Source organism: Cnephaeus nilssonii, assembly GCF_951640355.1.
Source record: "Cnephaeus nilssonii genome assembly, chromosome: 12".
In the NCBI taxonomy this organism is placed as follows: domain Eukaryota; kingdom Metazoa; phylum Chordata; class Mammalia; order Chiroptera; family Vespertilionidae; genus Cnephaeus; species Cnephaeus nilssonii.
In genome coordinates, this window is record NC_137083.1 from 31,041,319 (window position 1) to 31,058,459 (window position 17,141).

General features: G+C 38.5%; 1 protein-coding gene across 1 annotated transcript in view; it reads left to right on the forward strand.

Annotated features, from left to right (window-relative positions):
• Positions 1 to 17,141, forward strand: part of ABCB4 (ATP binding cassette subfamily B member 4) — a 62,919-nt gene that overhangs the window by 14,843 nt on the left and 30,935 nt on the right. The window contains exons 7-14 of the mRNA XM_079786187.1: positions 729 to 900; positions 2,179 to 2,303; positions 5,436 to 5,607; positions 7,926 to 8,039; positions 9,103 to 9,213; positions 10,666 to 10,791; positions 15,318 to 15,521; positions 15,973 to 16,143. Coding sequence (XP_079642313.1) covers positions 729 to 900; positions 2,179 to 2,303; positions 5,436 to 5,607; positions 7,926 to 8,039; positions 9,103 to 9,213; positions 10,666 to 10,791; positions 15,318 to 15,521; positions 15,973 to 16,143 — 1,195 coding nt within the window. The remainder of the gene's footprint in view (positions 1 to 728; positions 901 to 2,178; positions 2,304 to 5,435; positions 5,608 to 7,925; positions 8,040 to 9,102; positions 9,214 to 10,665; positions 10,792 to 15,317; positions 15,522 to 15,972; positions 16,144 to 17,141) is intronic.

Genomic DNA, 17,141 nt, shown 5'->3' on the forward strand with positions numbered 1-17,141 from the left:
GAGGCTCTTCTTAGTCATTGCTGACTCTTGACTTACTCATCAATTTGAGGGCCTGTTATGTGCCAAACACGAGATATTTGTGATGTACCCGGGACCCAAAGACCTCTGCCATCTTATAGCTTACATTCCAATAGAGGGAGATAGATGATAAACATTTCTTACTGGAGGTCCTGGCCAGAGTGTAGTGAGAAAATGTGGTCAAATGGGAGTGAAGGTCAAGGCATTGGGGACCTGGTTGGCCTCAGTAAGGCCTTCATTGTTCACTCTGAGTGAAATGGCAGCGATGGCACATGTTTGGATCTGAGGAGGAGCCTGTGCAGACTTCCATTTTCAAAGGATCACACTGGCTGGCTGTATTGAGAACCGAGTGGATGGAAAATAGGGCCAACGGTAGAAGGAAGGAGCACTTCCCTATTATCGCAATGCTCTTCCTAACTTCTGCTTTTAGTGAGGTTGGCTCATCTTCAAAATGTTAACGCTTCTCTTGTAGGATTTATGAGTTTAATAGCATCCACTGTAATGTTAATGTCTTAGAAGCATGAACTAATCCTGGATTTCTTCCTTTGTACAGTGTTTAGGTGGGGAAAGTATCATTCAAGAGGCTAAGACTCTGAAAGAGGCTTGCAGTGTCTGAACGAGTCTGACCTGTCTGTGTTTGTTAGATGTCTGCTTCACCTTTCTAACTGAAGACCTCCTGCCTGTAACCACCTAGGTGTGATCTTTTTTAGTGACATCTCCAAAATCAGTGAAGGAATTGGTGACAAGGTTGGAATGTTCTTTCAAGCAATAGCCACGTTTTTTGCAGGATTCATAGTGGGGTTCATGAGAGGATGGAAGCTCACCCTTGTGATAATGGCCATCAGCCCTATCCTGGGACTCTCTGCAGCTGTTTGGGCAAAGGTATGTGAAACAAGGGCATTTTCATGTGTGTTAACCCACGTCTGCCGTTATTTGAAAGATGCAGGATTCCAGTGCTTGTAATTGTGCAAATCAGTGTTCAATGTCAGTTGAAAGCACATCTAGAAGCATGTTGTTAATTTGGTGCTTTAATAAGGAAATTTATTTCAAATGTGATTCAAAATGTCACCATTTTTACCTCAGTTATAGATTTTTTGCACTGCTGGTATTTCTTTGGTAAATTTTCGGGCACAATAGCTTAAATTACATATAAGATTTGTGTCCTTAATTTGAGAAAACACAATTTTAAAATATATCTCTAAACTATTCTGTGAATATAAAAATTTTAAATAAAGTTTGGATTTATTTTATTTATTTTTATTTGTTACCTGGACAATTGAGTGGCGCTCTGCCAAATTTGCCTTACAGTAAAATACACATAACCTGTTCTACTTCAGCCAACACTGCAGAGGTGAGAAATTTTACTGGCATTTTTTGCTCACTCCGGAATTGATAATTTACTTAACACATTGCAGACCAGTAGTTTTATTGCTAGCTTTACCCAGTGGCCAGATAAGTTTCTATTGAACGAGTACAAAAAACGCTTTACATAAATGTTAAAGGCACGCTTTAAACTTAAATACCCATTGCATTTTGAAGTTATTTATTACATGTTCTTACAAGCTAATATCTTTTGAAAGTAAGATACTTTGTAAAACACTGTGTAATATGAAGTGGAACTGAACAAAGCTGGCAAATTCTCGTGATCCGTCCGCAATGCGTTAATAAACTACTGGTATCTATTTTGTTTTTATTCTTCCTTTATCTTTCTCCCACAGTATCTCGTTAGCCATCTTATTATTCAGTAGAATGCCCAGGAGTACATCTGGAAATATTCTTTCATAGTCATTAAAATCATGACAAAATTAAGGAAAGGGTGGGCAATCCTTTCAAAGCAGTAAAGTTTTATTTTCATTTATTTTGTAATCAACACAGAAAAAAACCAAAATAGATGTGGAACTTGAACTGTTCCCAAAAACGCTTTCTAGAGAATAACATGTGGATTTCCTTTTCCTGACTGCCCTTGGGGAGCATGTCACGAGGGTGGACCTGAGTGGCCTGTGCAGAGTGGAGGAAGCCCCTGCTGGCACACGGAGTGCCGTTTGCTTCACGACTTCCGTGTTTAGTAGAGGATAGGGTTGGGGAGAAAGAGTAACTTTAAGGATTAGCTTTTTAATTTCCCTCCAATACAGAAGTCATGAATGTTTCTCTCCTGTCCAGATACTCTCGGCATTTAGTGACAAGGAACTAGCTGCATATGCGAAAGCAGGCGCTGTGGCAGAAGAGGCTCTGGGCGCCATCCGGACCGTGATAGCTTTTGGGGGCCAGAACAAAGAGCTGGAAAGGTCAGGAAGGCTCTTTGCACACTTGTACATTTTGTTGTTCATTCTTTTGTGGTATGTGTTCACCACTTTCCTTTTCCTCATGTTAATACTCCCCCACGGTAGACAGGCACCTTCACTAATGGCTAGAGTTTAACGGCAGACTATAAAACAGGGTTCTGACCCTTCTATGTCCTATGGACTCCTTGGGCAGTCTGATGAAGCCCATGGACTCCCTCCTTAAAATAATGGTTTCAAATGCATAAAACAAAATAGGATTACAAAGGAAACCAATTATATTGAAGTCCAATTATCAAAATATTTTTAAATTGTAATCTAATGAATATGTCTCTTTTGTTAACATATCTATCTATAATAATAAAAGCATAATATGCTAATTAGACCAGACGTCCTTCCAGACAACCTTCTGGATGAAGCCAGGGCTGTAAGGGAAGCCCGGGTCCCGGGTGCCAGAGGGAAGCCAGTACCAACAGCTGGGGGAAGGAAGGCCTACTCTTGCACGAATTTCATGCATTGGGCCTCTAGTGTATGTATATATATATATATACAAGGCTAAGTGACTGACTGTATGTCGGTTTGACCGTCCAGCCGACCATCCGGTACATATGACGCGCACTGGCAATTTAAAAATAAACATTGACTCGCACATGCACGATACATATAAAGCTCTCACTGGCGCCAATCGCATGCATATATTTTGATCTGTCATTGTCAATCGTGAATTTGGTTGTTTTTGTTGACATTCAACGTGAACCACATCGTGATTTATTCATTGATCATCCGACCGACTGACCGACTGGTACATATGACACGCACTGGCAATTTAAAAATAAACGTTGACTCACGCACTTGCAATACATATAAAGCTCTCACTGGCGCCAATCGCACACGTGTTTTAATTTTATAATACTATATTATATATACTATTTTGACATGTAATTTTTTGCAGTAACGTAATTACTGCACAAATCTTTCTTCTAATTAATTTCCTTCCACTATTTAAATAATAAGAGCTAACCATTGGTCTGACAGGTGCTGTAGTTCTGAAGTCGGGGTGTGAGTAAAATATATTTAAAGATATTTGTAGCAATTGTAACATGATATTAAAATGATCTGGGATTTCTATTGGCAACAGAGTCAGAGTTACTGCTCATACTACCATGGTTTGTTGCCAGCATTGATCATGAAAGGAAATGCTAAATTTCAGTTAGAGGTTAATGAAAATAAATATGTAATTTTTTCCCCCATTCAAGTTCCTTGACCTTGGATCCCAGGTCAACTATCTCTGCTCTAAAGGAACTTGATATATAAAAAAATCTAAATGTCAAAACAAAGCCCACTGATGAAGGGTACTCCCTCCACCAGTTTTCTCTAAATAATAACACCCCCTAATATATAACTCTGTGTAAAGTATTTTCTTTTGCTGTCCTGTGGAACTCCTGATACCCACAACTCTGAAATAGAAAATCTTGGAAATTCTCCAGCATTAAAAGCCAAGTTTTCCTAATTTCCTCCATTTCCTTTTCTATTTTTTCTATTCCTTAAGCCCTCTTCAAAACCACCACGTTCCTGGTTCTCTAACCTCTCCCTTTTTCTCTCTTACTGCTGCTTCCTGTACACAATAGCCCACACAGACCACACTAACCCTCAGTTGGACCTCAGGATGTGAATGTAATCAGTGCCGCTCCATTAGCTGCAGTAAGCAAGCCGCCTAAGCGAAGGTAACTACAGCATGTCCACCACTGTCACCGGAGCTATGTGTCACATTGGGGCCGATACAAATCTCCCTGCACGCGGCTGGCTCAGGGCCCAGCCCAGGACTGGACCTGGCCTTCCGGCTGTCTCCCCAGGGACGCAGCTCTACTAAGTGAGTGCAGCGCCCAACACAGAAAAATACACTGGAGAGTCGAGTGCTTCAAGTAATTAAAAGGACAAACACTTTTTGGTGGCAGTATGCATTCTTTGCAAACTAATAAGTTCTCAACATCTCATTGGGGTAAACTAAAAAAAAAATATATGATGCTGTTTTTTTGTTAGAAACAGAAACACACGCTTTATATGTTTCCCCCCCCCAAAGTCTCATTGTATATTCATTGAATTTTTTTCTGAAGTTAGGGAGCTGAAATAAACATTTTTATGCTCTCTGTGTCTAGCGTGGAAAGGTAGATTTAATTTAAATTGATGTAAAAAACAACAACAACATTGCAATTTAATAGAACCATTCTAGATATTTGTGCCTTTGTATCAAATCATAGAAGTCAGTAGTATGAATTTTAATTACTATTTAGAAATATGATAATAATAGAATGGGCAATGTTCAGAAAGAGATTACATTTGAGAACAGCAGTAGTAGTAATAGTGGGAATAGGAAGTGTCAGGTTTTGCCAACTTTGCGCCAGCCCTGTACTAACTACTCTCTATAACTTCTGTCGGCCTCAGAATTACCTGGAAGGTAGGCATTATTCGCTTCATTGTACAGATGATGAGACAAAAGTCTGAAAAAATTGAGTAAGAACCCAAATCCCACAAGTAGTGACCACTTAATAACTGTGTACCCTGGCTTGACAGTTGAAGGTCAGTTGATCAAAAAACAAAACAACAATAACAAAAAAGCAAAGTCCTAAGTATAAGAACATGTAAAATTCCTGTCCCTCACCCAGTGGGGCAACAAAGGAAGGATTTTTCTTTTCTCTAGAGAAGAGAAATTAAGCTGTGTTAAGAATCTTAAGAGTCCTGAATAGTATTTACACTTTGGTGTCATTCTTGGTTGGCTTGGTTTCTCTCCTTCCTCCTTAACCTTGACTTGAGATGCTGGCCATGGAGGGGGTGATGAAGCTCTTCCATATCCCAGGGATGAGAGCTCAATTCTGGAATAGCTACAGGAACATTGGTTGGACTGGTGAGGACAAGGGAGAGGGGTCCAGGCCAGTGAAGAGAAGGCTCAGATAGGTTCTAGCCCTCTCGAGCCCTATCTGGCTGATCCTGAGTTGGTGCAGTTTCCAGGAAGCTGGGTCCCCCAAGGGATTTCTTACTTTGATGGCCTGTTTCTTAAACCTCCAACTATACAGGAGGTGAATATGGCTCAGATTATGGATTGTTTACTTATTATAACATTTTCCCCTAATTTTCTGGTAGGTATCAGAAACATCTAGAAGTTGCCAAAAAGATTGGAATTAAAAAAGCTATTTCTGCAAACATTTCCATGGGCATCGCCTTCCTGTTAATATATGCATCATATGCGCTGGCTTTCTGGTATGGATCCACTCTGGTCATATCAAAAGAATATACTCTGGGAAATGCAATGACAGTAAGTATTTTTTCCTAATATATTTATGAAGAATCTAAAATTATTATTTATCCATCTTCCTTGTCTTTACTTTCATACTCCTCCTTTTCGAAGGATGAGCCATGATGATAGGTTTTTTTCTTTTGGTGAATCTTTGCTCTGTCCTGTGGGCAGAGTTGGCCTTCTAGACTACACAAGGTATAATTATGAGTAGGGACAAGAAAATAGCATGTAGTAAGAAACATACATTTTGTACAGGAAATGAAAATGGAATGACTTTGTGAATAGACAAATATGGACTGGAGCCATCCTCATTCTGCCCTCGAGTTCCATTATCTAAGAAATTAAACATTACATAGTGATGGAATGTTAAATTTATATATTATAAAACATCAGCTATCTGAAATAGGAGATGAAAAGTTATTTTAGTTTCCTTTTCTTTTTCAAAATGAAGATAGATTTATTTTAAGATTATAAAAATAATGTATTCTAGTTATTAAAAGGATTAGAATTTTAAAAATCAGGAATTACTTAGAATTAGAATTATTCATAATCTAATAATCCATATACATTTAATGAGAACTTTTGGCGTATATCTTCCAAAAGTATATATCTTCCAAGTGTATATATTTTCTACATACAGTATACACATACTTTTTTCTTTCAAAACTGGGATTGTATTATATCATTCTGTAATCTTTTTTTATAAACTAGAAATAATTTTATGATCAACTTTCCATGTCAGTGACAGAACAACATGTAACCATTCAAACAGTGATCTTTTAAAACCTGAACTTCCCTACATTTTCCAACAAAGGATACTGAACACAGTCTGTCCCTTTGCTGATGACGTAGGGCCATTATGAAAATTAATCACTTCAAGTTGTTTTCTAGAGTGCTATCTTCAGACTCCACTGAGGTGTTGAGGGCTATTTGGCTGGATGAGCTTTCATAATTGCTGTGCCTTTTCTTTTTTCTCTCATTTTGGTCTTCTCTCTGATTGTTAGCAGAAGCTCTCCACCTTGCTTCAGTTCCTTGCTTGCTAAATTTTATGAAGAAAGGAGACTGAATCGTGACTTTGCTATTCACCTTTTGTGCGGAGTGTGTCCTCTCTGGCCTTGTCTCCTCGTTGGTAGTACGTGGGCAGCGACAGCTCCCCCGTGGGGCTGGAGGGTGATATCCACCCACAGTGCAGGGAGCCAGCAACACCCTCTGGGTAAAGGGCTCTAGTGCATTAACTTAGTAACAACTATTTTGGTAGAAACTCTTTGCTTTCCTACTGGCCCTTACCTTATTGCAGACAGTGGAGAGATAATGAGGGATATTTGAGTTCTGGCTATGTGAAGTGTTATTGTTCCTGTCTTCTGAGAAAAGCCAAACTATGTGTAGAAGTTTCACCATACCCAGAGAGAAAGGAGTAATTTCTCTTCATTTATGTTGTCCTCAGTTGAGTTATGCTAATAATCTGGATTCCTGAAGCTATATTTTTGGCTTTTCTATATCAATTTATTTTCCTAGTTAAAAAAATATAAAGGAAAATGTATTAAGTTTTGTGTGGTATAGTGCAGAATGATTATACAAAGGAATTATTAATCAGTGCACACAGGTGTGATTGTGTTTTACTAGTATAATGTGTGAACTAGTTCTTATATTAAAATCTTATTAAAATATGTATGTAAAATGGTACTTTTTAAGGAAAATTCCATGGAGCCAAAAACCTACCAGGTTTCATCCTTTTTAAAATATATATATTTTTATTGATTTCAGGGAGGGAGGAGAGCCAGAGAGAGAAAAAAACATCCATGATGAGAGAGAACCATTGATCAGCTGCCTCCTGTACAACCCACACTGGGGATCGAGCCTGCCACCCGGGCATGTGCCCTGACTGGGAATTGAACCATGACCTCCTGGTTCATAGGTGATGCTCAACCACTGAGCCACATCATTCGGGCCCATGTTTCCTCTTGAACATTCTGTATATCATATAAATATATAGTTAGAGAAAATGAGAATAATAATAGTGATGGAAAATGCTTCCCTCTGGTGGTATTAGCTTCAGAGTCAAGGAAGAAGGTTTGAAAAAAATCTTTCTGACTCTGTATGAGTTCAGAAGAGCAATAGATAGTTTCCCAAGCTAGACAAATATTTTTGAGGTTGAAGAAACCCATTTGTGCAATGAACTGTTATAGTAACCTTGTAAGTTTTCCTCTTTTGCTAAAACAATTTTAAAGGACCAACCTAAACCCAACCCTTTGTATTGTGTATTTCACACAAATCATGTTTGAGATCCTGGACCCCAGAGTGGGGCTTGTAACTCTTTCTCACGTTCTTTTGTTCAGGTCTTCTTTTCAATTCTGATCGGGGCTTTCAGTGTTGGACAGGCTGCTCCATGTATTGATGCTTTTGCCAATGCAAGAGGAGCAGCATACGTGATCTTTGGTATTATAGATAAGGTGAGTCAGTTATTGTGATGCTGGAAAGTTCCTTGAGGCTTGGGTAATTAAGTCTGGCTTTAGGTTAAATGTCATGTGAACATTAATTATGTGAAATTAACAACCTCTTGTTAGTAATGAATGAAGCAAAATGCCTCTTATTAATGTTCCTAAAAGTGTACCTTTCGTATGACAACCCTGACCTCCTTTTGGAAAGGTACGTCTGCACTTGTGTAATTATTAGAGTTCAGAGCAAAGATGTTTGTCTTCCTAGTTTTTCCCCCCTTTTCTCTTTCACTTTGTGGCCAGACTAAGAATCATATGATTTCTATACAGGGTGGAAAAATTATTGGTGGAGCCAAAATTGACAGTATGTTTTACTGGGTTGCCCCCTTCAAAAAAAAAAAAATGATCACTGCATGTTTGATATCATTTTGAATTAACTATGTTGATTGAATAAGTTGTGCTGATTGCAGTGGAATAAAGAAAATAGTTTTGACATATTAAAATATGTCACTGTTTATACACAGATAAACCCGCAAAGAGGATAACTGAAATTTGATCATTTAATCCAAGCAATTCCTCCTGTTTCATTGATCGAAGTCGTGAGAAAATTGTTCAGCTTCCAAATTTATTGAAAGTTTACATTGGCCCTAAATAACTTGCTTTAACTAGTTGTTTAGTCAGTCTTCTTAACCCAATCCATTACATTTATTATTTAGAAATAAACTAATTTTCTCTAAATGATGAAATACCTGGCTATATCCGTTACAGTATGTTTTGTTGTATAAACATGAATATCTGACCATTTAGAAATTTTATAAGGGTATGCCAAAATCTTAAAGCAAAATATTGTACAAAATAAAATTAGTATGTCACTATGATCTTTTAAAGAAATGCCTGTTTTCTGAGAATGAACATTTCCTTAAACACACACACACACAATCTCTACCTAGGGTTCTATCTTATGGGAGGGAGAGTGTGCCATTCCAGGTATTATTTTTGGAATTTGCTGAATCATATTCCTTAAAAATGCAATTGTTTATTGTATGATAGAATAGTCATTGAATTTTGTTTTATTTAGAATCCTAAAATTGACAGTTTTTCAGAGAGAGGACACAAACCAGACAACATCAAAGGGAATTTGGAGTTCAATGATGTTCATTTTTCTTATCCAGCTCGAGCTAATGTCAAGGTACTGTAAATAGTATCTATAGGAATTCCTAACACAGGTTGAATGTTTAATCATCTTAAAGAATCTAAAGCCTCTAATCTTTTGATATTTATGTGTTTTTTTCTTTTTGGGGTTATATTCCTTTATTTGATAGTTTTGTAATGAAAAAAGTTGAAAGTTGTATTATTAAACTGTTTCTTGTTTTCCTGCAAGTCTGTTGCTTCACTGTCTAAGAATAGCACCAGCAAACACAATTTACTGCAAAATTAAGATAGTGTTGTTCATCATCTGACACTGTAACAACTAACAAAAGCTTTTCTCCACTGCCAGTTATTTCCAGTGGAAAAATCATTCAGTATTTTGACCCAATCCTGAGACAGATGTAAGCAAGTTATAATACAAGGTGGGGCAAAAGTATGATTACAGTTGTGAGCATGCAAAATACAGAGTGTATTCTTGTGTTATTATTTATTATATTATTTTCCATATGAACAACTGTGAGCCTATTTTTGCCCCACCCTGTATTATATAAGGCTTAAGGTAACAATGTTATCTTTGAATTATATAATTTTTATGGCTAGATTTTACCACAAATCATTTTATGAATTCTGAGTATTATACCTTGTCGCCTAGCCTAAAAATCATAGCGTGTTGGGAGGAGGTACATATTGTATTTATCTGCAATTGTTAGAATGTTAAGGGGTATTTTCTTCCAGTAGCATTGTAGTTACTTTTTCCATTGGTACTGCTAAAGGTTGCTAAATCTTTTATCCACCACTAATTTAAGCCAACTATGCTGGACAACTTTATTTAGTGGAGGGGGTTTCCATTTTCACTCCTCACGTAGATTTTATGTATTTCTCATATGCTTCTTCACTCATGGGTTCATCTGCATTAGTTCTGTAGGGTTACTCAGTGTCATCTGGGTCAGCCAACCATCTTCATGACAAGATGTGCTGACAAGTCCTGGATTTTCTGCAAGAGCTTCATTCATTTCAGTTACTTCTCCTGATAGAGGAGAATAGAGATCACTAGCAGCTTTCACAATTTCCTAAGCACCAGATTCATCTTGTTTGTTCCATTTTGTCCCAATTTAAGACAGGCTACAGTAAAACAACACCTCCCAAAGATTCCTATGCAAAATTGCAGATTCTCACCATTCCAGTACCATTTTCTGTTGTTATCCATTCCTGCTACTCAGTGAGAGCAGATTGGGGCCGGAGCACTGCCTCCCGATGCCACACACCCTTCGGCCCCAGGGCTGCAGTCCGCAGGCTCTGTGCTGCTCCGAGCACACTGGAGCACCCCGTTACAGGAGTGTGTGGCCTGGGGGTGGAAACCAACTCCTCAGTCACGCTGGGCCCATGGGGGCAGGGCCTATTTCATAGTTTTTCAAATTTAACATTGAATCAAATTACTCCCCGGTTAGGATTTTGTTGTGAAGTGTGTTCTTTTTTGCTCTTTTCCTCCCAGATCTTGAAGGGCCTCAACCTGCAGGTTCGGAGTGGGCAGACGGTGGCCCTGGTTGGGAACAGCGGCTGTGGGAAAAGCACGACGGTCCAGCTGATCCAGAGGCTCTATGACCCTGATGAGGGTATGGTAAGTGGGAAGAACTAACTTCTCCACATTGGGAAGCTGGGTTCCAATTAGCCCTTTGAAAATGTTTTTTTTTTTTTTAGTAACAAATTTGCATGTTAATGTAATTTTGGTAAAGGGGGTATGGAATTGCAATGTATCTGGAAAATGCATTCAAACCCTTGGGCTGGTTTCACTAAAGTATTCAAAATCATAAAAGCCAAAGAAGCTAGACAGCACTCTTTTCAGTCCCCACTTAGTGCCTCATAACCTACTACATCACCAGAAACAGTCATCCAAACCACTGAGAGAATTATATTCAATGAGTGATTGGGTTTGGTCAAAATTATTTCATATCTCAGTTGCTGACTATTTGGTAATCAGGGTCAGTAATTAAATTCATCCGAGACAGTTCAGCTTTCTTAAATGTTGGAATATCTGAAGGGGAAAATTTTAGATTTTACCGCGTAAGAAACTTCTGGGGATATGAGGGACAGTAATAGCCTACCTAGGATATATATATTTTTTTTTGACCTCTTAAAAACTGTGTTAAATTCTGGCCCTGACTGGGTGTCTCAGTGGGTTGCAGCATCATCCCATGCACCAAAAGGTGATGGGTTCGATTCTGGTCAGGGCACATACCTAAGTTCAATTCCCGGTCAGGGCGCTTACAGGAGGCAACCAATCAATGTTTCTCTCTTACACTGATGTTTCTCTCTCTCTCTCTCTCTCTCTCTCTCTCTCTCTCTCTCTCTCTCTCTCCTTCTCTCCCCCCCCCCCCCCCCCCGGGTGAGGATTTTAAAAAAATGTGTTAAATTCAGCAGAAACCGGTTTGGCTCAGTGGATAGAGCGTCGGCCTGCGGACTCAAGGGTCCCAGGTTCGATTCCGGTCAAGGGCATGTACCTTGGTTGCGGGCACATCCCCAGTAGGGGGTGTGCAAGAGGCAGCTGATCGATGTTTCTCTCTCATCAGTGTTTCTAACTCTCTATCCCTCTCTCTTCCTCTCTGTAAAAAATCAATAAAATATATTAAAAAATAAATAAATAAAAATAAAAAAATGTGTTAAATTCAAACTTAAAGAAAAGTTGGAAGCAGGGAACTCACTATACCCTTCACCCTTCAGATGTACTAATTGTTTAATTTTGACCCACTTGCTTCATTGTTCTCTCTACTCTTGTCTTTTTCATAATAGCCATCCTAACAAATGTCAAGTGTTATCTCATTGTGGTTTTGATTTGCACTCCCTGATGATTAGTGTGATATTGAGCACCTTTTCCTGTACCTGTTGATCTTTTGGATGTCTTCTTTGGAAAAAAAGAAAAGGCTATTTAGTTCCTCTGTTAATTTTAAAATCAGATTGTTTTTCATTTTGCTATTGAATTGTATGAGTTCCATATATATTTTGGATTTTAACTCCTTATCAGTATGTGATTTTCAAGTATTTTCTTCTATTCCCTAGGTTGTCTTTCTTTAATGTTTTTCTTTGCTGTGCAGAAGTTTCATGGGTTAATATAGTCCTACTTGTTTATTTTTCCTTTTGTTGCCTGTGCTACTGGTGTCATATCTCAAAAAAAAATATTGCCAAGATCATTGTCAAGGAGCTTTCTACCTATGTTTTATAGTTTCAGGACCTACATGTAAATCTTCAATTCATTTCAAGTTACTTTTTGTGCATGGTGTAAGATAAGGGTCCAAGTTAATTCTTTTACACATGAATATGCAGATTTATTTTCCCTAAAACCATTTATTGAAGAGATTTTTTCTTTCCCCATTGTGTGTTCTTGGCACCCTTATCAAATACTAGTTGATCATATATATGTGTGTGTTTATTTCTGGGATCTCTATTCTGTTTCATTGGTCTATGTGTCTGTTTTGGGGGTTGTTGTTTGCCAGTACCTATGTGTGTTTTTATACCAGTACCATACTGTTTTGATTACTACAGCTTCGTAATATACCTTTGTTTATTGAGGATGTTGAGGTATCCCTTTCCCCACTGAGTGCTGGGGCTGGAGTCCTTACAATATCTCAAGAAAAAGAACTTTCTGAGACGAGCATGGGAGGATGAATGATTTTTATTTGTGTGGAATTACATCCCTGGGTTTCCCAAGTCCCATTCCCCTTAGCCTAGTCCTGGAAGAAGTGAGCTGGGGATTCAGTAAAGCTAAAAGCAAAGCCAGTGTCCAGAGTTTCCATTCCATTTTGCAGCCAGGAGTCAACCAATGTTCCATGTTCAGCAACAGGCTAGTTGCAGTCCATTAGTCCACTCTGTGAAGGAATGCAGGGAAGCAGGAGCAAGAGTCCCGCAAGCCAGGAGTCAACCAAGAGGCACCAAGAGAGCGAATTCCTTTGTTCAGGGAATGAAATATCCCAAATCTTCCCACGCTTGCAGTGGCCATGCCCTTTCTGGCCAGTGACCTCCGTTCTCAGGTGTGACTGCGAGCAAGCACCTTTACTAGCCTCCCTGACTTTACTGGGCATGCATCTACCTCCCTGCTTCCCCCAGCAGTCTGCAGGGAATAGGCAGGTGGCTCCCTGGGGAGTGTAAAGCTTTAGCTTCCTGGTGAAGCTGCCCACATGGCATGCCTATAATATTTGGCCTTCCCTTTGCTCCTTTCCTGTTATTAATAACTAGGTTCGTTTCAATGGTGTCCCTTTGAAGTCAGGAAATGTAATGCCTTCAGTTTTGCTTGTATTTCTCAAGATTGCTTTGGCTCTTTGGGGTCTTTTATGATTCCATATGAACGTTGTATTTTTTTTTCTATTTTTGTGAAAAATGCCATTGGAATTTTAACAGGGATTTCATTGAATTTGTAGATCATGTTGAATAGTATGGATATGTTAACAATATTAATTCCTCCGTGCCATGAACAAGAATATCTTTTCATTTGTCTTCTTTAATTTCCTTTATTAATGTGCCATACTGGGAAAGATCTTTGTATTCACTTACCTTTTTTATACCAACCACTTAACAATTTGAAAAAGGCAAGTTTTAGCAAATATTTATTCCAGTATTTGAAAATATATTTAACTGAAGCAACATTATCTAGCAACTAATATCTAGATAACAATAGAGATAGTTCAAATTAATATTTGCTTTAGAATTCATTAGGCACTATAATCTTTACCCTCCATTTACTAAACTTTCCTCTTTTGAAATTAGAAAGTTAGAGATTCATCAAGTTTAAATCAGGTTCATTGTTCCTTTCTTTAAACGCTATTCACCACTACCACATACTCATTTTATACTCAACTTCATTAGACTTTTTAGTACATGGTCTTGTTTGCAAGCCTAGAGCATGAATGTTTTGATTAGATTAGAAAGTTTCTCATTGCTCTCAGCATGAACTGTTACTCCGCTTGCTCATGTGGAGGCTGTGGGGCTGAATCTGTTATCAAGTTACACGTGTGGTTTCAAATGAGGTTCCAGGGAACTGCAGAAGCCCTGGAGAAAGATTGACCTTCAGCTGTTAATACCCTGGGCTCCGGTGGAAGGAGGGCAGAGCGGCCTGGAGTCCTGTGAGGAGAGACTGGGGCCTGTGGCTCTGGGAAGGGAGCCCAGGGGACAGCTGCCCAGACCCCTGGGCTGAGTCACTCTTCTGCACCTCAGTAGCCATCCTTCTTCTAAAATCTTCTTAGAGGATTGTTTATTCAACCTTTATTCAGCAAATAAATGCCCAACATATATCACTAACTGTACAGGGTGTTATTAGAGAAGAAAAAGTAAGTCATACTCCTCAGCCTGGTAATTCTCTACTTCTACAGTGACTGTCCTACAGTGTTTCTTGAAGGAAATAAAATGTCCAGCAGGTGGGAAATGCTAAAGAAAATTGTGGTGTATTACATATAGTAAAACATCGTAATGCCATCAAAATGACATGCAGAATGGGTAGGAAAGTGGACATTTTTATTCACATTTACTAATGGTAAGCAAAAATAATAGTATGCCAAAACTATATAATCTAAAATACTTATGGAGAATTATCTATCCATGAAAAAACTGTATAGGTAAGGAGAAAATATCAAGAGAACATATACTTTTTATTGTTATTCTTGCACATTGTTCTTTATTTCCATTCTCATCCTAACCACTGAAATAAGTTCAATATTAGCTAAGACTTTTTTCATAACAAATGAAAGAGTATTAGGCTAATTGAAATAAGCCAGTCAGAGAAAGACAAGTATCACCTATCTCATTCATATGTGGAAGCTAATGAACAAAATAAACCGATGAACAAAATACATTCCAAGACATAGAAGCATGGAACAGACTGTGGACTCTCAGAGGGAAGGCAGGGGTGGGTGGGCAGGAAGAGATCAACCAAAGAACTTGTATGCACATATATATGCATAACCCATGGACACAAACAATAGGGTGGTGAAGGCCTGGGGTGGGGGGCAGGGGTGGTCTAGAATGGGTCAATGGGGGGGAAAAAGAGGACATATGTAATACTTTCAATAATAAAGATTTAAAAAATAGTCTTGATGATTTAGATATCAAATGGTTCAAAATATTTAATGAAAATATTCCTCTTTTTTTTTTTTTTTTCAGATTAGCATAGATGGCCAGGATATTAGGACCTTTAACGTAAGGTATTTGAGGGAAATCATTGGAGTGGTGAGTCAGGAGCCAGTGCTATTTTCTACCACAATTGCTGAAAACATTCGCTATGGCCGTGGAAATGTCACCATGGATGACATAAAGAAAGCTGTCAAAGAAGCCAATGCCTATGAGTTTATCATGAAATTACCACAGGTAACAGCTTTGTTAATGTAGTTGCCCTCAAAGTTAGAATGTCACCTCATGCAGCCGAGTTCTTTCTTCTAAGGTTAAGCTAATAATGTTTGAGAGACAAGGTTGTCCAACTTTGCTAGGTAAGTCCCTTGAATTATTCAGTTGGAGGTTTAAGGAGTAGAGCCTGGAACACAAATCACATAAAATTTTATACAGAGTATGTCAGTAGTTTTTATGATTTAGTATTCATTTATTTTATTATAATTTATGACTCACTGTGATGGTCAAAATGATGCTCCATGTTGTCTTCATGAATTCCTAAACTCCGTAGCCTTTTCTATTTAAAATATTTTAGGGGACATTTGAGATCTTGCTCCCCAGCACATGTCAGTTTGGCTCAAATAAACTCTTATAAAATTTCTCTAAAAAAAAGAAAAAACTTTTAACAGCTCTTCCATGTTTTCTGTTGTAGAAATTTGACACCCTGGTTGGAGACAGAGGGGCGCAGCTGAGTGGGGGACAGAAACAGAGAATCGCCATCGCTCGGGCCCTGGTTCGCAACCCCAAGATCCTGCTGCTGGATGAGGCCACGTCGGCCTTGGACACTGAAAGTGAAGCTGAGGTACAGGCGGCTCTGGATAAGGTGGGTAGACACTAAACGCCTGAAGGACCAACAAAATGAAACTTTTGAAAATTCTTGCTAATGCTTTGCAAGTCCAGATTGAAAAGCATGAGAGCAAACGAAGCTCTCTCATGGAGCTTTATTGATTTCCCCTGTGTCAGGTCACATGGCAGGCAGGTGGGTGGCCCATTCGCTGGCTTGCTGACCAAGGTACGGTGAGCTGAAATCCAGGCCCAGGCACTGAGCCACTCATCTTTGTTTTGCCCTTGCAGGTAGGCCATTGCTTTGATCCAAAGTAGTTGTGTAAAAATCTACCAAAAAAATATGGTTACCTAGACACTGGTCCAGCCGAAAAACAAATCAAAATCCTTGCCTTATTTTTTAGGCAGTAACATCATTTTTATCTATTCACGAAGGCGGATGGATGATTTTCTGGAAATAAAGTTCAGTTTGTATTTGTCTAAGCAAATAAATAAGCAGCACATTTTAAGGATGCTGAGCTCACGTTCCTGGGTCAGGTATTCTAAATCTTTCTATCAAATTTAAGCTGAAGCTTCACAAGAAGAATCTTATCTTAGGACCCTTTGGACATCAGTGCTGATGTCATTTGTAATAACAACGGAGTGTAAAAACCAGATTCGTGTGGCACCAACTTACTGTGGTTAGCTATTTATTTATTTGCCTTCTCTCTCCCAGGAAGAATAAACCCCTTAACATGCAACATTAATAAATGTTTCATATTTGTATCTGTATAATATGTAATCCAGTGCCTTGCACATAGTAGAGCCTAAATAAATACTATCATGGTCCAACTCATTGAGACAATACATGTTTACAGTAAAAAAAAAATTAATGACCATATTAGCTTTTGACTCAATAGATAGCAACTATTTGTCAAAATAAATAATAGGTTTTTCAATATAAGATCTTAAAGAATATAAAAGTGGATTTGATATTTTGAAATTTTAAGGTAAGTCAATAACCACAAAGTTTCATACCCACATGCATCCTCCTTTTCC